Raw genomic sequence first — 25,625 nt, 5'->3', positions numbered from 1 at the left:
AGAACACATTTGGGAGAGCAAACAGAATATTCTGGGTTGGGGTAATAAGAGCTCTGTGCGTATCCCAAGTACTGGGCTTTGGGGTGTCTAAGCCCCTGTGTTCTGGGCAGGGGAATCATGTCTGAGCCTGGCTAGAGGCCAGCTGAGAAAACCTATTGGGGTCACCTGGGCACAGATGTCCTGGAGCACAGGGAGACGGCCTCTCAGATTCTGAGGCAGAGGTTGGGGACTCAGGGATGGCATTAGAAGTGTCCCAGAGTTGGCATTTCTAGTCTGGCTTTGTGGGAATATGGCAGCATCCAGCATTGGGGGCTGGGTGTGACATTCTGTGTCACCCACTTATGATAGTGAGGGACTGCCACCCCCAAACTCTGATCCAGGGCTTTCCCTGAAAAACCAGCCTGCCTGGATACCCAGGGCCACATTCCTTCCTCCTGCCCCCTCCCGCCATGCTGGGACCTCGCCAGCATGCCCCGCCCACCTGCTCCCTCCCCTGGAGGGCAGAGCTGGGGAAAGAGCCCCAGAGTTGTGGGACCGCAGACACCCCAGCATCTGACACTGTGCCCTGCTGGCCCCTCCAGAGTCTCAGCTGCAGGGCATGAAGGGATCCTCGGGGTGGCCTAGAGAGCCAGCAGAGTAGCCAGCCCTGTGGCGCTGTCTTCCTTGGTCAGGACTGTCACTCTAAGGTTTTGCTAAGAGTCCTGGGCTATAGCTCCATGGGCAGCGTGCTTGCCAGCCATGATGCCCACAGCCCGGGCTCCTGTTTCCTCCACCACAGAAATCTGGTATGGTAAGTTGAGGGCCAAACTGTCATGGCCATGTCCATAGCAGACTCCCCCCCTGCCGCCTGTGGAATGGAGGCCTGCAAGCGGCCTCGGGATCCAAGTCCCGTCCCCTCCAGCCTGCAGCCGACCGTGTGGGCCCCCATCTGGAGGCTTGACCCGAATTCTCACTGTAGTAGATAAAGAAATGGTGTGCCTTGGGCAGCAATGTCAGTCAAGCCAGCTAGTCAGTAGCGTGGAGCATGGGGCCTCATACACATAGGGGCACTGTGTTCCTGGGCCCATGGCCCAGTCCCTAGCAAGAGCTAGCCTCCACTCTCCTGCGCATCTGATGACCTTCCCCTGTGGTGGTGTGGCACCGAGACTAGACCAACAGATCACAAGGACGGTGGTGGCCACCAGAGCCACCATGGCCCAGTGATGGCCAGCCCCAGCCACCACAGAGTTCTCCAGGGGACACTGAACTTCAGATGGGGACGGCAGCAAACGTGGGTTGGTACAGGTGTCTGTCCATGCTGACCATAGACCTCCATGGCCATGTTAGTTCCAAAGGCCCAGGAAGGACGTCAGGCTCAAGGGGAAGCTGGCTTTACACCTGCTTGGGAGAGGAGGATCTGGGACCCAGAAGACCTTTACCTCATCGGAGAAAGTCACTCAAAGACCACACAAGCAGCTGGGTGTGGTGGCACATGACTTTAATCCCAGCATTTGGGAGGCAGAGGAGGCGGATCTCTGAGTTCAAGGCCAGCCTGGTCTACAGTGTGAATCTAGGACAGCCAAGGCTACACAGAGAAACCCGCTCTCAAAAAACAAAACAAAACAAAAACAAAAAACCACTTAAGCATGAGACTCAAATGGGTACTTCCTGGGGCTGGGGCTCTAGGTGATATGGATGGCTGTGTACCCCAAAGCCGGGCACAGGGCAGGTCCTGAGGCTGTGTGTCCTCCCCACATGTCTGTGTGCCTGGCTTTGTAGAGCATCCGCCTCCCTCTGCCACTGGGAGAGGGTGTTGAGGGCCCTTGGGCTCTGGTTTTTTTTTTTTTTTTTTTTAGATTTTTCGAGGCAAGGTTTCTATGTGTAGCCTTGGCTCTCCTGGACTCGCTTTTGTAGACCAGGCTGGCCTCGAACTCACAGCCTCTGCCTCCCGAGTGCTGGGATTAAAGGCGTGCGCCACCACGGCCCGACAGCCCTTGGGCTCTGAAAAGCCAGTTGATCCTGTGGTCAGGGCTGAGTCTCCTCCGCATAGTCACTGCTGGCGATTGTCCCAGCTCTGGTGGCCTGTGGGGCCTGGTGTCTAGAGTTTGCTCCTCAGATGAGCTTCTCCACCTGGCGCTCACAGCATCCGCAGGACACTGGAGATGTACACTTGCCATCCCAGGGCTTGGAGGCTGAGGCAGGAGGATGATGAGTTTGCAGTAGGTGGGACCGGGGCCCAAACAACAAAGTACTGCACCTTAGCAGGTGTCCCGCCTTGGCTGTGAGGGTGAGGGGTCCTAGCAGCTGTGTCCCCAGCCTTCCCCTTGCCTCCTGTGCTTCAGCCCTACTGGCCTCACTTCTGCTTGCACTCCCTGGGTCAGGCCGGAGGAGTGACAGCAGCAAGGCAGTCTCCTCTCCTCACTGTCCCCTCCTGGGCTGTCCTCCAGCCTTATGGTGACCAGTTAAGTTGCCCCCAGCTTGGCTGTGTCTGTAGCCCTCCAGCAGTGGGTTAGACTAGGGCCCTCTAATCCCACCCCTCTGTACCCCCATATCTTCTCCTGAGAGGCAGGGTCACCACATGCTGCCCTCCAGGCCCAGGACACCTTAGATGTTCCCGGCATGGACATTCTTTAGCCTGCGTGCCCCCAGTCCCACCCGAGCACACAGCTGCCACCTCCTCACAGCACCTAGTCTTGTGGATAAGGCCTCTGTCCGGCCAGACCAGGAGGGCAGTTCAGACCTCTCCCCGGCACCTCCCTGCCTCTGGCAGGCCTGCTGCTGACGTTCCCTCCTGTCTCTCGCTGTCCCTCAAAGGCCCTGGATGGTGAAAGTGGGGCATTCCATTGGAAAAGAGGGTACTGTGCTGAGCCCCCACATTGTCACCTCTTGAGTAACTGTGGGGGAGGGCTGTGGTGGCCATGTGACCCCCCAGGACCTGAGTGTAGCAAGCCTGCACACTTTTTTTGTTTGGTTTTCTTTCTTTTCTTTTTTTTTTTTCTTTTTTTTGTTTTGTTTTTTCGAGACAGAGTTTCTCTGTGTAGCCTTGCCTGTCCTGGACTCACTTTGTAGACCAGGCTGGCTTTGGACTCACAGAGATCCACCTGCCTCTGTGTCCCGAGTGCTGGAATTAGAGGCGTGCGCCACCACTGCCTGACACCCCAACACTTTTTCCTGAGGGGATCACATGAGATTGGAGGGGCACTGGGCTGAGGGGTCAGAGCTGGAACTTGAGGTACAGGCCACATCCAGACCTCGCCCCCCACGACCCCCGCTACTGCCCAGGCACCCTGTCCCCATACACACGTGAGTCTCCCCCGACCAGCCTGCTGTGACACCCTGTGCCCGTGGCTGTGGGACCTGGGGTCATGCTGGCGGTGGCCTCTGCCTGCCATTGGCACCGCGCTGTTGTGTTCTAGGGACCTCCAGGGAACTCTGGAAGCCGAAGGTCACAGCCCGGGCTAGGCTGCTCCCGGCACGCTGAGGCTCTCCGGTCCTCGCAGGTCAGGGCTCCCCAGGGCACAGAGCCTTCCTACCTGGGTCGTTTGAAGCTGTAGGAACAGAGTCCTGAAGCTGAGGCCTTGATGCCTCAGTGTCACATGCTGGGAGTGTCACCTAAACTGCTTGTGGGTCCGTCTCCGTATCGCCCATTGTGTCTTCAAAGACCCTGCCTACAAATAAGGCGCTTGGCTGGAGCCTGCCTGTGCACCCCACCTCTGGGGGGTCCCTCCAGTCGAGGTGAAGGGCTGTTGGGCTCCATTTCTGACCACGCAAATTATTTGTTACATTGATTTATTTTTGGTGTGTGTGGGGGCGGTTCACCACAGCATGCATGTAGAGGGAGGGCCCAGGACAGTTTGTGGGAGTCATGCGAGTCCTGGGGATCTAACTCAGGTCACCCGGCTTGGTGACAAGCACCTTTACTTTCTGAGCCATGGCTGGGATCTGCTTCCTGAGGCAGGGAAACAGACCCTGTATTCAGACCCTGCCCCGCTCCCACAGAAGCCCTGGCTGTAAGATGGGGACCCTGGCCAGACACCGGGTCCTGTAGCCACAGGCACCAGCCCTGCCTTCTCTGGCCCCTCCCCACCCCCATGTGGAGACAAAGCTCAGCACCCCCCCCACCCCCACCCCCACCCCCCCGTTGCTTCTAGCAGTCACAGCGGGGGAGGCCAGGCCCCAGGCCCCAGGAAAGGAAGGCCCTGCTGTTCTTACCCTTGGGTCCAAGGTCAAGTCTGTGGCTTATGAGAAACTCCCAGGTTAACTGTCCCTGAGAGCATGGGCAGCCTAGGGTAGGATGTAAAGACTGAGCACATTGGTGGGCTGCCGTGCGCTTGTTCTGTGGGCTCTTTTTTTTTTTTAAGATTTATTGTTATGTATATGTTTATTATTATGTTTACTTATTATTATGTATATGTTTGCATGTACACCGCAGGTCAGAAGAAGGCACCAGATCTCATTATAGATGGCTGTGAGCCACTATGTGGTTGCTGGGAATTGAACTCAGGACCTCTGGAAGAGCAGCCAGTGCTTTTACCCTTTGAGCCATCTCTCCAGTCCTCTTGAAGAGTGGTGTATGGGGATATACAGCCTTCCGTGCTCCTCCCCCCTCCCTGCCATGCTCACATAACTTGTGTGTGTCCTCGAAGCCCCCGTCTGCCACCTGCTCTGTAGGATCTTGGTGCTGGTTCTGGTGGGTTCAGGCTGGGGCTCAGCAGAGCATTCCCCCAACACGAGCAAAGCCCTGCTTCCCACGAGACCCTGGGCATTCAAAAGCAACAGCAGGAGCCACCCGGTCTCAGTGCCAGGCCATTGATCCTGGAACTTTCTGTTTCGAGATCACAGCATGGGTCCAGAGGCTCTCTGTGCACTCATGGCTTTGCTCATTACTTATTTCCCTGTCACCAGAGGAGCCTGGTTTTGGAGATGGTCAGGTGACTGGTGTCTCACAGGTGTGGTCCTGCTTGCTGCTCCTGGGGCTTCAGTGTGGGCTGCGCCCCGCTGCACCCCGCCCCGCCCCACCCCGCCCCCTGCCCACGTGCACAGTGTTCTGGGCACTCTGACTGAAACCCTGGGTGTGGATGAACCAGGGCTCTGGCACCCAGATCCCCAAGTGTACTGATGAAGCTGTGGTTTAGTTTTGTGTGGTACCTGGGAATAAGCCCTGGGCTCTGTACATGCCGCACAAGCTTTAAAGCTTTTCAGATTATCAGCACGTGTGTGTGTGTATACATGTGTCTTTATTTAATTTATTTTAGTTTTTTGACACAGGGTTTCTCTGTGTAGCCTTGGCTGTTCTGGACTTACTCTGTAGACCAGGCTGAGATTACAGGCATGCGCCACTGCACCCAGCTCATTACTGATATATATATATATATATATATATATATTTTTTTTTTTTTTTTTTTTTTAATTTAGGTTTTTTGAGACAGGGTTTCTCTGTGTAGTCCTGGACGTCCTGGAACTCACTGTATAGACCAGGCTGGCCAGATTCACTGCTATCCACCTGCCTCTGCCTGGGCTGGGATTAAAGATGTGTGCCTCCATACCACGCCTGTCTGCCTCCTGTTTTTATTACAATTTCTTAGATTTACTTATTTTAATCTAATTAATTAATTATTATTTTGGTTTTTCCAGACAGGGTTTCTCTGTGTAGCCCTGGCTGTCTTAGACTTGCTTTGTAGACCAGGCTGGCTTCAACCTCAAAGAGATCTGCCTGCCTCTGCCTCCCAAGTGCTGGGATCCCAGGTGTGTCAGACGTGCCTCACATGCCCCTCCCCCTGCCTGAATTCTTGATCCTACTGCTGGAATGACAGACATGTGTGGAAGGGTGTGGTGGGGCACACCTTTAGTCCCAGCACTCCTGAGGCAGAGGCAGACTGAGTTCAAGGCCAGGCTGGTCTCCAGATGGAGTTCCAGGACAGCCAGGGCTACACAGAGAAACCCTGTCTCCAAAAACAAAAGGTAAGTATGTACCACTACTGTGGTCAGACCCAGAACTTCGTGTGTGCTGGCCGGGCTTTTCACACTCAGCCCCAGCCGCATTATCTGTGTGTGTGTGTGTGTGTTGGTTTGTTTCTGTTGGTGCAAGAGTCTTTATCTGAAGGTAGACTAAGCTTGGGGAAATCTCTTGCCTCAGCTCAGCTTCCTGAGTGTTGGGCTGCCTGCAGCTCCTGAGCACAGCTCGGGGACCTGGTCCGCCTCCTTGAAGCCCTCCTGTTCTAGGCAGGAGCCTCAGCTGGCCAGGGCCCAAAGTCACGGGACCCCCACATTCTCCCCCTGTGCAGAGGGTCCGGAGTCAGGCTCAGAAATGGGGAACAAGGCAGGTTTGAGTTGCCAATGTCTTCTGGGGGGGGGGTCGGGGTCGGTGTTTTTTCTGCCTTCTGTCTTGCCGTCCTCCATTTTTCTAGAACCCTGCTTGGCTGTAATCTCCCTTGTTACAACTCTGTGAGACTTGGTTGCCCAAGGAAGCCAGGTGCTCCTGCAGATGGCCCATCACTGTGTGGAGTCTGTCTCCTGTCATGAGACACACAGCTAACAGGAAACACAAGGGCTGCCAGCCGGAGGGGGCGTCTGTGCCCTTGGGCTCCCAGGCACTGTGTGTGTGTGTGTGTGTGTGTGTGTGTGTGTGTGTGTGTGTGTGTGTGTGTGTACTTGCGAATGTGGGAATCAAGGGGACAACTTCCGTGAGCCCAGGTGACCCAGCTGGGCATGATGGCACAGCCTTTAATCCCAGTACTTGGAGGCTGTGCGTGCAGGCACACGCCAGGAGGGGTGTGTGTGCAGGTGACAGGACAGCCTGCAGGAGTCAGGTCTTTGCTCTTGTCACTCAGGTCACCGGCCTGTGTCCCCCACTGTGGTCTCTTGTGTCCCCAGTGTTCCTCCACCCTGTGCAGTGTGCCTGAGCCCTGCTCCTGGCCACAGCTCTGTAATACTCTGGTGTATGGCATGGTACACAGCATGTGTCCATCGTGTTGTCAGTGGACCTTGGCCTGTGTGGATGGAGGATGGTGCCATATTCTGGATTTTCACGCAGAGTTTGTGTGGACTTTTGCTTTGGGTCTTGTTTTACGGCTTTGCTCTGTTGCTGGCTTGCCTGTGCTATGAGGGCCTGGCTCCTTCCTCTACAATTTAGGCTGCCCAGTGGCTGCCTTGGCAGGTACCCGTGTTGTCCTCACCCCTACCCCAGGTCAGAGGGGCCAGTGAAGGTCACTAGAGCTCAAATGCTAACTCTCCTGTGCGTAGCTCCTACTGCTCAGGCTGCGGAAGCCGACCGCTGTCCCTGATGGCGCATGCCTTTAATCCCAGCACTCAGGAGGCAGAGGCAGAGGCAGGTGGATCTCTTAACTTCTAGGCCAGCCTGGTCTACAGAGCGAGTCCAGGACAGCCAGGTTACACAGGGAAACCCTGTCTCAAAAAAATCAAACCAAGGGGCTGGAAATATGGCTCAGTAGTTAAGGGCATTGACTGCTCTTCCATAGGACCTGGGTTCAAATCCTAGCACCCACATGGCAGCTCACACCTATCTGTAACTTTTAAGATCTGACACCCTCACAGACATACACCAGTGCACATAAGATAAAGGTAAATTAAACAAAGCAGTGTCTCAAGCTGGGGCATGGCTCAGGGTTAGGAGCACAGTCTGCTTTTGCAGATGACCCAAGTTCAGTTTCCAGCACCTACACAACAGCTCACAACTGTCTGTAACTCCAGTTCCAGGGGATCCAATGCCCTCTCTGGCTTCTATGGGCACCAGACACATGCGTGGTACACAGACATGTGCAGGCAACACTCATACATATGTAATTAAAATAACTCTCTAAACATGGTTTCACAAAGCCAGGTGGGTGGCGCATGCCTGTAGTCCCAGCACTCGGGGAGGCAGAGGCAGACGAAGCTCTGTGAGTCCAGGACAGCCAAGGCTACACAGAGAAACCCTGTCTCAACACCCCCCTCCCAATTTTTTTGTTTTTGTTTTTGTTTGTTTCACGGAGGCCAGGCTGATCCTCAAATTCCTACGTCAAGCTCCCTGGTGCTGGGATGACAGTTGTGCACAGCACTTGTATATGTGGGGCCAGCACTCTACCACCAAGTCCCTTGAGACAGAGTCTCTGTCAACAAACAGGTCGCCGCTGTTTGGTTGTGTCTGTTGCAGTCACTCCTGGGCTATAAGTGTGGTCGCGGCCAGCTTGTGCTGCGGGATCTGGGGACCCAACGTCCGCACAGCAGCCTTCTTACCTTACAGGCCGTTCTCGGGCTCCTGGTCTTGTTTCTCAGGGGTGAGCTCCTGTAGCTCAGGCTAGCCTCTAACTTCCTGTGTTGCCCAGGATGACCTTGATCTCCCGATTCTCCTGCCTCTACGTCCCTAGTGCCGAGACAACAGCTGTGCGACACCACAGCTTGTTTATGGGGTGCTGGGGACAAACGCAGGCTTCCCCTGTGCCTGCGAACAGCCAAGTGGCAGCTGTCACACTCTGTGTCTCAGGCCTCGGCTACCCAGGTGCTGTGGTGACAGGTTCCTGCAGCACCCAGGACCACACCTGCCTAGGCAGATGTTCGTCACTGAGCCACATCCCCAGTTCACCCCAAAATATGAAGACAGCCAGTCCCCCAGATCGCACTGTCCCCATCCACCATGGGTGTCTTGGAGCACCATCCAGTTGTGACCAGGCTCTCACAGGTCTGGGCCTTTGACTGGGACTAGTAGGGAGCAAGACCGCTGGGCCCCTCCCCCTCCCTCCCTCCTGCCGCCAGCCCCTGGCTGGGTTACACAAGCCACTGCCTGCTGCTTGTGGCCTGGGCTGTGGGCAGTTACTGGAAGGCCCAGCTATGCTCCAGGCCCTGGCTGGTGGCAGCCCTCTCTCCTTCCTGCCTGAGTTCCACCCGCCTCCGGCCTGGTCTGGGGGCTCTGCTCTACGCTGGTGGGAAGCTTGGGGACCTCAGGGTGCTTAGGTCTATGCCACAGACCTGGGGGCAGCACTTTCCTGGGCCACACCCGGGGGAACTTCTGGGGTTCTTCTGAGGTACCTGGGGCTTCTGCGAGGCTCTGGGTCTGGGTGACTCTCCCTGTGGGGGGTCACAGCCTCAGGCTGTGCTGTGCATTAGTGGCTGGATCCTGTGGGCAGAAGCCACACCTGTGCCTGACACCTGCCCAGTGGGAGGGACAGGAGTCCGAGCCTTAGCCTTCACAGTCCTTTCAGGATGTCCTCCTCTCCCACCACAGGCCATGACATCGCACCTGCTGCTGCCAGCACCACAGAGTGAGAAGGCCAGATAGCCGCCACCTGAGGGTCGCGGGCCCTGCTGTTGCCTGATGCTGGCAGTGGAGCCCAGCATGGATGGGGACTTCCCTCCGCATGAGCTCCCGCCTCCCGGAGGTGGCATCCAGCTACAGGTGAGCCTTGTCCTTGAACTCGGAACCACCCAGGGGACAAGCGTGGCCGTGACAGCCTTAGGGCCCCTCCACAGACCCCTGATCCCAGCTCCCCTGGACATGATTCTGTCCCTGAGTGAGGAAGCGGATTGGCTTTGATCTTGGCCTGCAGCACCCTCCCCTCAAGTTTCTTGCCCACAGTTAGCTGTGGAGGGGCTCTTGTTTGCTTTATTGTTGGTGTTTGTTTGTTTTTTGAGGCTGGGTTCCGGGTAACTAACCGGCTGGCCTCTTAGTTTGTATGTCTAGGAAGGTGATCTTGAGCTGCCAGCTCCACCTACTAAGACACAGGTGACAGGCACGCGCCACCACGCCCCTTGTGTGTAGTGGTAGCAATGGGGCCCAGGGCTCTCATGCTGCAAACTGAGCCCAGCTCCAGCTTTTGGGTCCTTTGAGACAGAGTCTCACTCTGTAAGCCAAGCTGGCCTGGAACTCATACAGTCCTCCTGCCTCAGGTCCCCGAGTGCTAGGATTCCTGGCAAGGGCTCTTACCCTCTGTTGTTACCTTTCCTCTGTCTGACCCTCATGCTGTCCCAGGCCCTGAGAATGCAGGACACCCACACTGTTCTAAGACACAGGAAGGGTGGGTGGTCAGACAGACCGAGGGTAAGCCACAGTTGTGCCATAGCATAGCCTCAGGGGACACAGGTGGGGACAGGAAGTTCCCTCTGAGACACTGAGCTGGCTAGGTAGGTGGTGCTGACCCAGTGCCTACACCATGCCTAGCTGTGCCACCGTCGCTCCTGTGGTGGCACACAAAGAGGAAGTGTCGTTGATGGAGCTTCCAGATCCTTTGGGGTGGCAGAAGCAACAGCTACTGATACCCAGAATGTCACTGGCAGCTCAGGAACCCTGGCTGGCATCCAGTACCTGCGGCCAGCGGCGACAAGGCCATACCCTGCTCCTGTCTTCGGCTTGGCTCTCTGTGTTCCCCACCCACTGTTCCTTCATCCACAGCCCATAATTTACTTAATTATTTCCCTATTGTCAGGCCTTTGGAGAGAGTCCAATTTCCTCTGCTATAAATAGCGCCCTCCTTCTCCTCCTCCTTCCATCCTGGTGGTGTGATTCTGGAACAGGGTTTTGGGGACAGCACTGGGCATGGTGGGCTCCCAGTGGGTTGAGCTGAGACCACCAGGGTGTGTCTGTTTTAAGGTGGCATTCCAGGGATGCCCATTAGGGACAGGAATGCTGCTGCTGAAGAGGCTGTGGGGGAGCCTCAGCTTTCCCTCAGAGCTGGGAGCCACACCCACAGCCTGATCCACTCCCAAGCCCCTCACTGGGGATTCTCAGCAGGGCTCTGTCACCAAGCCATGTACATACCCAGCCCCTAGGGCCAAGCACAGCCTCCAGGGCTCTTGTTGGAAGGGGACATAGTCAGCCTCTAGGGGCCATACACCCACAGTTCACTCCCTCTGCCTTCTTGGAAACCTTCCTTGGCTGAGAGGCTGGCAGAAGCAGTGGTTCTCCGACCCCCGCCTTGGGCACACTGGGCCTGCTTTCCTCCTGCCACCCTGGATGCCCCTGTGTTTCAGAATCCACTCCTGCACTGTCCTTGGTGGAGCCCGTTCTCACCGGCGACCTATCCCACCTTCTCCAGTGAAAACCAGTAAGTGTTGCAGTGGGGCCTCACCCCACCTTTGCATGGCCAGAGCCAGCCTGGGGGCCTCACCCCACCTATGCGGGGCCAGAGCCAGCCTGGGGGCCTCACCCCACCTCTGCGTGGCCAGAGCCAGCCTGGAGGCTCACCCCACCTCTGTGGGGCCAGAGCCAGCCTGAGGGCCCCAGGGTCTGCAGAGCGTGTGCTGGCTGAGCTCTTGCATCTCATCGGCTGGGTTTAAAATGTCAGAGGCTGCCGAGGAGGACTCCAGGGCACCCAGAGAGTCCTGGCTTCTGAAGGCTTAGGAGGAGTTTGCCCAGGGCGTGCACCTTGTGCGAAAAACTCAAGCAGATGCCCTCACAGCTTCTGAGAATTTGAAGAGATGCTTGAAAGGCCGCCGGGGGAGGGGGGTGTGCGCCTGCAGGTCAGTGTTGGCTGTCTTCTCAGTCCCTCACTACGTTTGTTTGTTTGTTTGTTTGTTTGTTTGAGATAGGGACACGCTCTGTAACCCTGACTAGAGGGCCCCGTATAGACCAGACTGGCATGGAACTCACAGAGATCCATGTGCCTCTGCCATCCAGCTGCTGGAGTTAAAGGGTAGCTGTCACACCCTGCTCATTTCTGGGCTTTCTGACCGCATATATGTCTGCATGTATGTCTGTACATGCTGCGCCTTCCATGGAGCCCAGAACAGGGTGCTGGAGTCACAGATGGCTGTGAGCTGCCATGTGGGTGCTGGGAACCTGGGTGCTCTAGCCACTGAGCCCTCTCACCAGCCCCAAATGCCTTGGCTTTGGGTTTTTTGTTGTTGTTGTTGTTTTAGTTTTGTTTCTTTTTTTTTTTCTTTTTCTTTTTCTTTTTTTTTTTTTTTTTGAGACAGGGTTTCTCTGTGTAACTCTGGTTGTCCTGGGCTCACTCTGTAGACCAGGCTGGCCTTGAACTCACACAGATCCGCCTGCCTCTGCCTCCCAAGTGCTGAGATTAAAGGCATAGCCCACTGCCAGGCCGACCTTGGATTTTGAGACCTGATCTCTCACTGGACCTGGAGCTCCCCGCTTTGGCTGTCTCTGCTCTGTACAGTGCTGAGGTCATAGGTTGTGTGTGTGGTCCTCACCTGCAGTGAGCCTGCTGCCCAGCGCTCTGGAACTTAGCCTGTGAACTCAGCCCTCATCAGGTGCACCACCTTCATGCCTATCTAGGCAATGCTCCAGGCAAGAGGTAGAAGCCGCAGAGAGGCCACTTCGGAGCTCCCTGGAGCCCACCCCCATGGTCAACACAGCCCTCCTCACCTCCCACTCAGGTGGGAGAGAGGCAGCTATGACAAGACTGGCCACACCCTTCTCCTCGCTCTTCTTGGCCACTGAGAAGCAGGGACAGGTACAGACAGACAGACAGACAGACAGCCAGGCAGGGGACCAGGGTCTCAGGTCGTGCTTGTGTGTCTTGTCGGGGTGCAGAGCCTGAGGGACCATGTAGGGGGGACAGATTGTGGACATCTTCCAGCCTGACCCAAGATGTTCTAAGCTGTGTGTCTGAGGCGCCTGGGCTGGACCGTGACTGTCCCGCGTGGCTGGCAGAGCCTCATAGGCCATGTGGCTGTGCTCTCCAGATCGGAAGGAGTCCTGGGTTGCCTGGCCCCACAGTCACCTTCCTTACTTGTTCTTGCAGACAGTTCGTGGGCTCCAGCCCTTTCCTCGGTGACCAGACCTGCCCTGAAGCCAGCTACCCCACCACAGCCAGTGTCCCCAGCAGCGACTTCCCTCAGGTAACAGCCATCCTCGCTCCCACCGCACGGGGCTCCAAGCTGCTGCTGTGGCCACCAGTCTTGATCAGGCCACCCTGGGCAGACAGGATCAAGCCAGCCAGACTGGTCTTGGCGTCCTGGGGTTGAGGTCTGTTGTCTGTCGCTGGCCTTCAGCAGTTCCCTCGGCCTTGTGTCTAGAGGTGACTTTTCCATAGCCCGGGAGCTTTATGAGGAGGGCTGAGGGCTACCAGGGCCTGTGGCCCACTGGTAGATTGTCCTCACGGGCCACCATGGGGTCTCAGACCCGCTTCGCATTGGGCACTGTGGAGGGATTGCAAGACTCAGATCTCCGGAGGGAAATCTTTAGTCTATTCCCGGAGTCCCCACTGAGATGCGGTGCAAACACATAGGAATTTATTGAGCCGACGCGACAGGGTCAGCCAAGCTCTTTCTAGCTGGAGACCCCGAGGAGCAGAAGCATGGGCTTTTATACCCTTTACAGAAGCAGAACGTAGCAGAGAAACTTAGTATTGAGACTTTCTTAGTTGGGGAGGGGTAAGTACAATTTTGGGGTGGTGGAAATTTTTACTTTTATTTTTTAATTTTTTAAAAAAGTTTTTTTTTTAAATTTATGTATTAAGTATACAGAGGAGGGCACCAGACACATTGTAAATGGTTGTGAGCCACCATGTGGTCGCTGGGAATTGAACTCAGGACCTTTGTAAGAGCAGGCAGTGATCTTAACCTCTGAGCCAACTCTCCAGCCCGGTAGTGGAAATTTTTAAACACAATCTGTAACACAAACTGGCTGTCCTTGAGTCAAGCTGGTGTCGTCAAGGTTTCTCCTGTCCCTGCCCCCCCCCCCCCCCCACAGTGATGTGATATCGCTCTCTGCCCTTGGTTCAAGCTGGACCCTATACAAGTTGACTGTCCTTGAGTCAAGCTGTACTCTCCAGAAATTTACATGCTTTGGCCTTAATGGGGGTTCTTCGGGGGAGGGGCTGGTTCCTTCAGCATCTCCCCACAGGCCCCTCACAAAGCATCCATGCCCTGTGCAGCATGTGCGGTAGAAAAGAGTTTGAATCCCATTACCCGTGGGACACCGGGCCGGCTGCCCTGCCACACTGCCACCCAGGGACTCATGCAAGCAAGCCATTCCAGAGGTCTGTGCTCAGCCACAGCAAGGAAGCTAGCCATGCCTGTCAGCCCCTCGTCTGTCTTTCTGTCTTTGCCTCTGTGTCTCTGTCTGTCTGTGTTAGTCAGGGCTCTAAAGGAAGAGAACTGGTGAATGCGTGTGTAAGATGGAGGACATATCACACACAGCGACCTGTGGCCATTCAGTGCAGTGGCTAACGGTCTGGGGTCTGGGTAGCCCGCTGGTGCTTGTCTCCATAATTGCCCAGTCCACGAAGCTGGGTGTCTCTGCAGTCCTGATGCCGGGCTGGAGGGAACCGCTGGTCTTGCGTCTGTGTTGAAGTCCTGAAGAATTGGGTTCTAACCCCAGCAAAGGATGCCTCAGCAGCAGGGTAGATGAACCCGCCAGCGAGAGCGAGGGCAAGCGGGCAAAAGTCACCGTTTCCTCCTTCACCCCCTTTTATGTGGGCTGCTGCCGGGAGGTGTGGCCCAGGTTTAGGGTGTGTCCAGCCGAGAGACCCCCATCACCACCACAGGTGTGGCCGGCTGCTTGGGCTAGTTGACTGCAGCTGGAAAGCTGGCCACCGAGGTCAGCCGGCATGCTCCGTCTCTGTATGTGTCTCCCTGTCCCTGCCCTCTGTCTTTGTGTCTGTCTGTCTCCATCTCTCTTCTGGTGCCAGAGACCTATGCCTGCCTGGCTCCCTGTGGTCAAAATTCCCTGAGGTGAGCCCCTGCTCCCCCGACAAGCTGTGCTCACATGGGCTGCTCTATGAACCCTGTTTGTCCCCACACATCTGGTGACATGGTAGCTAGCTGTTACCTCTCACTGGCCACTTGCATCCAGTGGGTGAGCACTTATTGAGCACCTGTTGTTTATGTCTCCTGCACACACTGCCCCCAGGATGCCTGTGGAGGTGCCCACCCTCATACCTGTGTTCAGTCCACAGAAGGGTGCACCCAGGGGGACTCTGTTAAAATCACTGTCACTGGGGCCTGAGCTCATCACCTGCCTCCACGTCCTCCATTTCGCCAGACCTAAGCCAAGGGCAGAAAGGACAAGGCCTAAGGGAGGCCCCTGAGCTGGGGATATCTCCCTAGGTCCTCAGCACTGCGAGAGCCCTGGAGCTACCTGCTGCAGGCTCTGTGCAGGGAGGAGGGGCTGCGAACCTGCTGGAGACGCTGTGTGCCAGCCCCACCCGCCTGGGTGTGGTCTCTGCCTTGCAGGTGGCAAGGATTCACACTGGCTTGAGGACACAGTTTCCCACAGTTTATTTTTGTGGCAAGAAAAGCAGACACCTCAACCCTTGCTCAGCCTCTGTGCTGTGTGGCTATGTCCCCAACCACGGTATGACCAGGAGCCAGAACGGAAAACCCACTTCCGCTTAGACCCAGAAGCAAAAAGAGAGAAGAGGCACGTGTCTTGTCCCTGCGAGGAGAGAGCCTGTGGAAACCTCCCGGCCTCCTCACGCTCAGCGAGCCAGGCAGGAAGATGGAGTCTAAGGTGGACCTGGGCTGCGCCTCGAGAGCCTGTCTCAAAGCAGAAAGAGACACAGAAGAAGCCAAGTGTCGTCTGCTGTGCTCATGGCAACTTGGAGGTGGCCTCTGGATGTCTTTGGCTTGGGCTCCTGTCCCCAGCCTCCTCATGGGCCCCAGCAGCTGCTGAGTGTACGTGCCACCTCACACACTGGTCCCTTCAGGCTCCCACAGAGCGTCCTGAGTGCCTGACAGTCCCCCTGGAGCCCTGCCTGCCTTTCCAGCCAGTGCCAGCCCTCAACCACCCGCTTCTACAAGGAAAGGGCCCAGTGCCTCCCTGCTCAGCCTTCCTTCTCCAGGCACCATGGAGAAGGCTCTCATACCCCTGCTCGGTGACCGGAACAGCTCCACAGACCCCTGTGGGAATAGCCCACCTGGGCCGTGCAGGTGCGTGGCTCCTTGACACCTGGTTTTGTGTCTCCATTCTTAAGTTTTTTTAGTTGAGACATCATGTGATTCCCAAGCTACCATGTCACCCATCCCATGAACTATCATCTCTCCCTCCTCAGTCCCCAGCACCCAAGAATCCTTTTCCTGTCTCTGGATTCTCCTGCTCTGGACATTTCCTGTTTGGAGTCCTACATTGTGTGGCTGTTTGCGTCTGGGTCTCTCACGATGTCTTGAAGGCTCTCAACACTGTGGCCTGTCATTACCTTCATGGCTGAGTAGTGCTCCACGCGTGTGTTGTCCCCTCGTCTCCTGCAGGGACTTGTTTATCCATTTGACCAGTTTGGGTGACAAGAGTTTCCATGGGGACTTATCCCTGTGGGTCAGGGGTGGAGGCGACCGCTGTAAGCTGTCAGTGAAAGCTTTTGTGTTCTGTGCATGTTGGGGTGTGTACAAACAGTTGGCTGTTACCTCAGGAGGGCGGTACAGCACTCTGGGGCAAAGTCTGGGTCAGATGGGAGTGAGGGATGCTGGAGATCTGGGGGGAGGGACCTCCTTGGGGCTGCTCAGCGTTCCCAGTGCCCATCCAAGCCCCACATCTTCCCTGAGGCTCTCTGTGGATGCAGAGCCATACAGACCCCACGTTCCCAGCCCTGTACAGGGAGGGTGGCCTCCAGGAGCCCTGTGCGCACAGGTGGGCCTGCACCCCAGGCCCCCCACTTCTCTTCAAGGCTGCGTGTCCCGTAACACACTCACTGGGCAGCTGCTGGGAAGCCAGATGAGCTCACGCTCAGGAAGGAGCGGTGCCGCCTCCGCCTCCCCCTGCGGCGGGGGCCGGCGAGCGAATCGACTGCCCTGCAAATGCTCGCCGGGATCAGAGGTCTGGCCGCTGCCTGCCCAGCAGTTTACCGGCATCAGGGATAGTCGAGCCAGAGAGGGGCGCTAGATTACAGGAAGCCACATGGCCCGCCACCGCCGCCTTCGCATGTGGAGAGGTGGGCTGTGGGCTGCGGGGACCCTGCATGTTCACATCCACACACACTGGCCCAGGCTATGCGCAGCACTGGGAGCCGCAGGGCAGGGCAGGGGGACTGAGGCCAAAGCCATTAAGAACTTGTCGCCCAGCTGTGGGGCCTGGTGGCGCAGCTGGTCTGCAGTGCCTCCCTCCTTGGCCACTCCCATCATCCCAGGTGCCCCTGAGCCTGTCTGGGCCAGGGCGCCTCCTTGTGTCTGTAGCACAGCTGTGGTTGGGCGAGCTTTCACTCTGACCCTGTGGGACCTCACACTATGTTGCTAGGAGCTGGGACCAGGCATAGGCTATCCTGACAGGAGTGTCTTTTTATTTATTTATTTGGTTGGCTGATTTATTGGTTGGTTGGTTGGTTGGTTGTTTTTTTGAGACAGTGTTTCTCTGTGTAACTGCTCTGGCTGTCCTGGAACTAGCTCTGTAGACCAGGCTGGCCTCAAACTCCCAGAGATCCGTCTGCCTCTGCCTCTCAGGTGCTGGGATTAAAGGCGTGCTCCACCACCACCTGGCAGAAGTGTCTTCTTTTACTGAATTGTTTCACTTTTTTGTTTGTTTGTTTGTTTGTTTGTTTGTTTTTTTGAGACAGGGTTTCTCTGTGTAGTCTTTTTTTGGCTGGCCTCGATCCCACAGTGATCCACCTGCCTCTGCTTCCTGAGTGCTGGGATTAAAGGTGTGCGCCACCACACCCAGCTCTTGTTTCACTTTTTTGAGGTAGGGTCTTTTGTGGTGCAGGCTAGCCCTGAACTTACTGTGTAGCTGAGGATGACCTTGAATTCCTGACCTTCCTGCCTCCACCTTGCATGCCTAGTTATGTGGTGTCTGCGATGAAGCCCAGGGCTCTGTGTGGGCTGAGCCAGTGCATACCCACCAAGCACGCGCCAGCTCCTGTAGGAGCTCTCTTTCCTTTTCTCTCTGTCTGCTTGGCTGGTTGTTTTCTTGGTTGTTGTTTTGAGACAGGGTCTCTCTCTCTCTGTAGCCCTGGCTGTCCTGGACTCATTATGAACATCAGGCTGGCCTCGAACTCACAGAGATCTGTCTCCTAAGTGCTGAGTGTAAAAATGTGTGCTACCAGGCCTGGCTTACTTTGTGATGTAGCCCAGCTGTCCATGACCTCATGACAGGGCTCCTGCCTCAACTTCCTGAGTGCTGGGATCACACGAGCCACCATGTCACTTCAGCAGCCGGGATGACTTGCTGACCACCATCCAGGATGGTTCTTCCTCTCTGCCCTGGGCCCCCATGTTAGGCTAGCAGCCCTCTGTCCCCTCGCTGTGGTTCAGGGAGCTCTATGCCTGTTCTCAGCCTGACCACACAGTCCCTCGCCAGGTGGAGAGGAGGCTGGGGAGCCAAGGCAGGAGACAGTAGAGAATTAACCTAAGGTCAGATGGTTCAGGACCCTCTAAGGGACAAGGGACACCCACCTCACTGCCTCCACGGACTCCAAAGATCAGCCTGGGTGCTGCTGGTGGCCACACAACCCATCCGTGCCCTCCAGCCAGCTCTGACTCACTCCTGGCCACCCTGGGCTTTGTGCTCTAGCCTGGCCCTGTATATTTGGGTGACACACGCTCCCTCTTCTGCTGGCATCCTCAGGGTCCCTGGCTCCCAGAGCTCCCTTGGCTGAAAGCCCACATGTCTGGCCTCCAGGGGCTGCAGGGGGCAGAGTGACCCCATATCCATGGTCAGAGGCCCCCTCCCTGCCATAGCTGAGCCCTGAAAGCACCCTCAGGCCCCCCACCCTCATTGTTGGGGAGTTTGGGGCTTCGGCTTTTCATTAGTCTCATCAGTCCATGACCACCCCCACCCCCAAGACAGGGTCTCTGTGTAGCCTTGGCTGTCCTGGACTCACTTTGTAGACCAGGCTGGCCTCGAACTCACAGAGCTCTGCCTCCCAAGTGCTGGGATTAAAGGCCCACCAGCGCTGAGCCTTCTTAGACGCCCACCCCTTCTGTAAAGATTGTCCTTTCAAAGTACACTCAGCGCCTCAGCAGGATCAGGAGCTCGATGTTGGCCTTGGCTGCATAGAACTGTATTTATGGACATGGGCAGCCCTCACCTCTATCCAGTTCTAGAACATTCTGTCCCCAGAGGAAGATGTGTCCCCGACAGATTCTTCGTCTCATCCCCAGCCCCTGGAGCCACACACGGTGTGAGCTCTTGTGTCTGGCTATCTCTGTGCACTGTGGCTTTGAGGCTCCTCCACTCTGTCTTCCTGGAGTCTCTCTCCTGTTCGTGGCCATGTGGTGCTCCTGTCTGTGGATAAGGCATGCTGTGTGCACTAGTGGACACTGGCTGTTTGCACCTTTGCTGCTGTGATTCACTGCTGTGGGTGCTCCTGGTGTTCCCGTGAGTGTTTGGGAATGTGTTTGCAGAGTCAAAGCTAAGCTGTCTGAGAGACTTCTTCGCTAGAGGCCACGCCCTCAGCTCCCCACGCCCTCGCCCACAGTTGCCATGGCTGGCTTTGAACCCAGCTGTCCTTGGAGTGGCGTTCCACTCTGACTTCTGTTTTGTGTTTATTGAGATAAGGTCTTGGAGTGTAGCCCAGGCTATACTCACAATCCTCCTGTCTCAGCCTCAGAGCTGTGGCAACAAGGATGGGCCAGGATGCCTGGCTTGACTGTGCTGATTCAAACTGATGCTTTGCTCAGTGCCTGCATCTGTGTGCAGTCCAAGGGCTCCTGGGTGGATGGGGGACTGGGGCACGGGTTTATCCTGGCTGCTGCTTCTGGGGCCTTTGCCCTTGATGGCCAGGGGTGTGACAGTCTAGGGGAACCCTGCAACCCTGTTGTCCTGACAAGATGGCCAGGGCTCTTTGTTGTTGGATGGGACCTCAGCCTCCTCAGCCTCTTCCTGGGATACCTCAGCCTCCAACAGGAGAAGCCACATCCCCAGGGACAGGCAGGCATGGCTGTAGCCCTGTTGAGGACCACACCTCTGACCTGCATCCCTGTTGCCCACAGTGGAAGTGTCTTCTTCCCTTGTGGCCTGGGGTGAGGAGGCTGTTCTGATGAAGGGCTAGGGAGCCCCAGCTCAGCTCCCCTAACCCTGCTCCTCACAGACTTGCCTACAGCCCCTGCTCCCCTGGGATCCCTGTGGGGGTGCACAGCATGGAGCCCTGTGCTTTAGCAATCCCAGGGAAACCGAGGCTGTTTTCTGCCCCCATGGGGTGCCCCAGAGGAGTGGGGTCAGAGCGGGCCCTGAGCCCAGCAGGGTGCGCCTGCCGTTGTTGACAGCCCTTCTGGGCCGATCCGCCCCCTACAGTAATTCTCCGCGCTCTGCCAGTAACTGCCCTGACTTACCAGGCAGGCATCATTTCCTGAAACCCAGCCCAGCCTTAGGGGAAGTCGGGAGCCGGTGACTAACCCTCATGCAAATGGGGCCGGCAAGATCGGCCAGCGCTGCCACTCGGAGCCGCTGAGCCTGCGGCCACCGTGGTCATGAGGCTGACGCTCCCCAGTAGCGCTTCCAGGGGGACATTGCAGCCGCCTCTCAGCACCCTGCACCCCGACCATGTCGCAGCTGCGCTTCTGGCTGCAGTTCGCCTCACTCAACAAGGTAACTGGCCTGGGACCGGCAGGGCCACCCAGAGCCACCTGTGGCGCCCCTGAGCTCCCACAGGTGGCAGAGCTGTGGCGCAGGATGCCCCCAGCCCTGCCCACTCTGTACTTTTCTTGGCAAGTCACAGTGAACATGCCAGAATGTTTTAAGCCAGAGATTTGGGACTCAGGGCAGTAGCTGGCCGAGGCTGACTGTGGGAAGGAGCCACAGGTGTAAGTGGCCCAGCCACCCTCCGTGCTGGGGAAGGGGTCAGTTGGGGGTGTCCTCAGACTAGGAGGGACTATTGTCAACTCCTCCTGCTGGGCTACGGCGACTCAATCTCAGCCAGGTCCGGCATGACGGGTGAGCAGGGAGCCAGCCCATCTTCCCTCTGGCTCCCCAGTCTAGAATGGGTTGGGAAGTCTGTGTTTCTGTGGGTCTTTTCTGGGTCCTTCTTTCTGGGCTGGGGTGGTGTCCTCTGTGTGACCTTACAGTGGCCTAGGGGGATCTAGGGCTAGCTCTTGCCGGTTCCCCTCCCCCTAGCAGGGCTACCTCAACCGCTGCAGCCAGCAACCACGGTGGGAACCCTCCCAGCCTCCTTATTATATGCCACCCAACAGGCCCATGCTCTCGCCTCTAAAGACCCAGCAGGGAGGAGCTACAGGGTGTAGACCTTAGGGGGCCTCACTGGGACCCTGTCCTCAGAGCATCCTGCAGGGGAGGCCCAAAGCACCCAAGGGACCAAGCACCTACCTGTGGCCTTTCCCATGGCGGGATGGGCATCTCACCAGTGTGAGTCTGTGTAGGTAAGCTGGTGACAACTGAGAGTTGAGTCCCGAAGTGTCTTGGGGCATTGGCACTCGCGTGGGAGCAGGGCCAGGTGCAGGGCCAGGCCTGTCTGTGTCCAGGTGAAGTGTTACCCCGTGCCCGTGGGTGGAGGTGGTGTCAGGATGTTTGTCCCTCCTGGCTTTGTTGGCAAAAGTTTTATGCTGGCATGGAAGGTGACAGGCACTGGGGGTGGAGGTAGGAAGATTGGGAGTTCAAGGCCAGCCTAGGGTACATAGCAAGTTTGAGTTCAGCCTGAGTAATGTGAGACTGCCTCAGAAAATGAGAGTTCCGGGGTGGCACCGTGTGATCCTTGGGGCCTTCACCTCCATCCCTGTGTTATGCACGTCACATCGAGTGCGGAGCTTTCTGCTGACACATGGTGGCCTGCCGTTTCCTGTGCCTCAATTTCCCCTCACCTCCTTAGGTCGCCTCCTGGGGCCAGCCTTAACTGACATTGTCCCCACCTTGGGCTGGGGCCACTGTGGTAGTTGTTGGGAGCCTCCCCAGCCACAGCCCCTGAGACCTTCCCAGGGAAGGTGGAGACAGAACAGGGTCAGAGCTGTTCTTGCCAATGGCTGTACTGAGCCATTGTGGGAGAGTCACGGGCACCTTGCTGGGTCCTAGGGAGCCCTGAGCTTCTTGAAGCTCCCCTGCTGCTCCCTTGTCCAGGGCTGCGTTCTCTCACCACGCGATCTCAGAGCTGTCCCATGCTGCCGGCCAGGGTTGACTCTGGGCGCAGGCTGTTACTTAGAGTTCCCCAAGAAGGCATCTGGTACCTAGTCAGCTGCCTCCCCTTCCCTGGGTAAAGCCAGATGCCTCCGACCTGCCTACGGAGCCTCAGAGAAGGTGGGTAGTGACCCGGGGTCCACCCGAGACCGGGGCTCTGGAGTCAAAGGAGACAAGCCTTGGAGAGCGGCTGCAAAGTGGGCTGGGTGAGCACAGGGTGCCTCCTGAGTCCTGGGCAGAGCAGGAGACCTCTAACCTGGGTTAACCAGGTTCAGGCACAGCCCCCAGTGCAGCCGCACTCTCCTAGGGTGCCTCACAGGGAGGCGCCTGTTGTGCACCATGGGCGCACTCTCTGTCAAGGGCAAGACTCATCAGGAAGGGGCTCTCCACAGCCGATCACCCCTGGTTCTGGCTGTGGCCCCGGGGGCAGATGTCAGCAGGACCCACTAGTTTCCTGCCACTGGACTGAGGGCTACTGTGATGGGGCTGGTCCCTCAACTGGACCACAGGGAGACAAGGTGCTTCTGCCCAAGCCCAGGCCTTCAGGGACATCACCCTGGCTTCAAATCCCATGTCTGGTGGGGGTGGGGCATGGGGTGCTCTAGGGCCTCTAGGTGGAGGCGGGACTGGCTGGCTGGGACGGGGCTACGCCTGTCAGCTCAGCACTCAGAAGGATTGCTGTGAGCTTGAGGCTAGCCTGGGCTACAGAGTAAACAAGCATATGCTTGTTGACGTTAACCCATGTTCCATATAGGTGACTCACTTAAACTGTTCATTTCTGTGGCTTTGATGTATTCCTAGCTGTGTATTTATGATTTTTAAAACATTCCATCCCATCAGAAGGAATCCTCTTCCCGCTCGCCATCACCCAACCCCTCCCCACCTCTGGAACCCCTAAATCCACTTGCCATTTCTGGGGTCTCCTACTTGTCATAGAGTTCCACAGTGTGTGGCCTTGTGTGTCTTCCTGTCACTGAGTACCATGTCCATGCTGTGGTGTGGGAGGACTGTGTGGCAGAACAGTTGTTGCTTTCTGGGACGCGCGGCGTACCCACAGCTAGCCACTGCCTCACCGTGCCTGTCCCCTAGGACCCCTCATGCCTCGAGGACCTCTCCAATGTCTCCATCTTCTCCTCGTCTGTGGATTCCCTGTCAGACATCCCAGATACTCCTAACTTCGTGTCAGCTGACAGCCTCAACGAGGTACCTACCATCTGGGATGTGACCACCCCCTCAGCCGCCCATGACAAGGTGAGCACACACATGGCAACACAGGGAGGCCTGACTCGAGCTTGGGGGTGATGACAGCGAGCACGCTCAGGCGTGAGTTACAAGGGGTCCCGTACCCCAGAGGCTGGCAGGCCAAACCCACGTCCCTAGAGGCCCACACATCCCGTGTCCCCTCATGCCCCCTGCTGGGGACACAGGTGCATCCTGGAGAGAAGTGAAAAGCAGCCTGAGGTTTTGCTTTTGTTTTTCTTTTTCTTTTTTTTTTTTTTTTTTTTTGGGGGGGGGGGTTTGTTTTGTTTTGCTTTGCTTTTCAATACAGGGTTTCTCTGTGTAATAGCTCTGGCTGTCCTGGAACTCGCTGTGTGGACTTGGCTGGCCTCAAACTCATAGAGATCCACCTGCCTCTGCCTCCCACCATCGCGGGGCTTGAGTTTATTTTTGTTCGGCTTCTTTTAGTTTCTGAGCCAGGCTCTCACATGGCCCAGGCTGGTCTCAACTTTGCTCTGTAGCCAAGGTTGACCTGATCCAATCACCTCAGCCTCTGAGTGCTGAGGTGACAGGTGTGTGCCTACATGTCTGACTCCAAAGGCAATCGGGTTATCAGTTCTTACCCCACGAACTCTGCCCTCAGTAGACCCCAGACAGTGTCTTGAGACAGACAGGTGGGATTCTCGCAGCCAGGGGCATCTATTGGCCTGGGTGGGTGAGTCAGTGACCCTCACAGGGAGCCCCTGGCCTTGTGCCCCGTCAAGGGGTTTAATGCTCGGTCTACTCCCTCACCCTGTGAGAGCCCAGAAAGCACCACAGTGAGACAAGCAGTGTCCCTCAGGGAACCCTGGCTTCTGGGACTGACCTCTTTCCCTACACACACGCACACGCACACACGCACGGGACTGTGTGACACAGGCTTCGGGGTGTGCACGACTCTGACCCAGAGGGATCTTAGCCAGCAGTGATTTTTGCCCCCAGTGGACACTAATAATGTCTTAGGGACATGTGTGGTCATCCCGACTTAGGGAGCTCCTGGCGTGGACAGAGCCCCCCTGAGCTTGCCCTGGTCCCTAGTCCCAGCGAGGCAAGGGGACCCCAGCCCAGGCTTCCCAGGGCCTAACCAGTGGCGAGTGTAAGTTAGGAATGCTCCCAGGAGGCTCCAGGAGCTCCCTGATGCCCTGCAGCTCCAAGCCAAAGGCCAAAGGTGCAGCTGGCACAGGGCCAGCAGGCCAGGCCGCCCCTCTGTGCCCCACGCACCCCGTGCTGTGTGGTGCCCTGAGGCCTGTTCCCCCTTGAGATCAAGGCCACAGGGTACACTGCTCACCCCATCCAGGGCCCCAGGCTGCCTGGACCAGGTCCCATATCTGAAACCCAACACCCTGTGCTGCCCCGGCCCGGAACATGACTCAGCTTCCAGGAACCTCCACGGGCTGTTTGGGTTTTTGTTAAATTAAGAAAGAAGGAAAAAAAGGGGGGGGGGAGGAGCGTTGAGTGTGGACCTGTAACCTTCCCGAGCTTCCGGAGGGCAGCTTTCAACACCCCTGGCGCTGTTCCCAGCAGAGCAAGGGACATGTGACAGTGACTGTCCCTGCCGTGCCCCAGAGACTCCTGTGCTCCCTCAAGGATGGCGCATCTCAAGGGAGCCCTGGGTTAGGACTGAAGACTGCTTTCCACTTTCCCTCAGAACCAGCAGCCCCCAGGGCCAGTCAGTGAGCAGCCACCCTGGCTGCCTGCCAGCAGGGGCGCTGGGGCTCAGGAGTAGAGCAGTCCCCTGGTGCATCCCGCACCAGTGGTCTTGTCACCCAGCGCTCGGGAGGCTGAGGCAGGAGGATCCGGAGTTCAGCCTCATCCACTGCATAGGGAGCTTGAGGCCAGCCTGAGCTACATGAGACCCTGTCTGCAAAACGTGGGGGTGGGGGTGATGCCTTTACAGAGGACACACGGTCTGTTCCCGGCATCTGCTTGGTGGATCACAACCATCTATAACGCCAGTTTTAGCAGGTCCAGCACCTTCTTGTGGCCTTCACAGGCACTGCAGTCACATGGTGCACTTTACATACATGTAAGGAGAGCACCCATTCACATAACATAAATTAATCTTCATATATCTCTAGATTGAGGCATTGAGACTCAGTTTGCAAAGGAGAGCCATGTGTCCTGCAGCTAGACTCAGCATGATAGCCAGGGTCCCCTGTTCACCATGAGGAGCCTGGGACATTTGGAGTCTGGTCATGGTGCTGGGTACATTTTCACCTGATCACCCACAAAGGAAACTGGGGAGATAGATCCTGAGATCCCACCACAGGTGGCAGGCCGCCCCTCGGCTACCTAGTACCTAGTCACCCCCAAAGACATCTGTCCAGCCCTCACAGGGCCCAAGTCTGCACGCTAAGACTGGCTGGCTTTGTCCACTTTTCCCAGGACCAGATCCCCCATATGCCAGAGGGACACACGATGTTCCCAGCCCACCCTGCCAGGTCTA

The 25,625-nt window shown here is 56.9% G+C and overlaps 1 protein-coding gene and 1 long non-coding RNA gene across 7 annotated transcripts in view; both read left to right on the top strand.

The window, feature by feature from the left end:
- The window catches only part of SBNO2 (strawberry notch homolog 2), a 46,544-nt gene that overhangs the window by 7,659 nt on the left and 13,260 nt on the right, over window positions 1-25,625 (top strand). For 4 of the 6 annotated variants that reach the window (XM_084795472.1, XM_084795474.1, XM_084795470.1 and 1 more), the window contains exons 2-5: window positions 9,200-9,370; window positions 10,942-11,015; window positions 12,675-12,771; window positions 23,012-23,173. In XM_084795472.1, the coding sequence (XP_084651598.1) occupies window positions 9,290-9,370; window positions 10,942-11,015; window positions 12,675-12,771; window positions 23,012-23,173 (414 nt within the window). In that variant the 5' untranslated portion in view covers window positions 9,200-9,289. Of the gene's footprint in view, window positions 1-5,712; window positions 5,941-9,199; window positions 9,371-10,941; window positions 11,016-12,674; window positions 12,772-19,578; window positions 20,387-23,011; window positions 23,174-25,625 lie in introns of those variants that run through there. The other 2 variants (XM_084795471.1, XM_084795475.1) reach the window with 2 other exon arrangements.
- On the top strand, window positions 15,278-17,335 carry LOC311605226. Its single transcript, XR_014781845.1, has 2 exons — window positions 15,278-15,804; window positions 15,927-17,335. It is a non-coding gene; the product is annotated as an uncharacterized lncRNA (long non-coding RNA).

This window comes from Acomys minous (assembly GCF_964271855.1).
Source record: "Acomys minous genome assembly, chromosome: 9".
NCBI lineage: Eukaryota > Metazoa > Chordata > Mammalia > Rodentia > Muridae > Acomys > Acomys minous.
The sequence above is the reverse complement of the archived record's forward strand: the minus strand, read 5'-3'. Positions and strand labels throughout refer to the sequence as shown.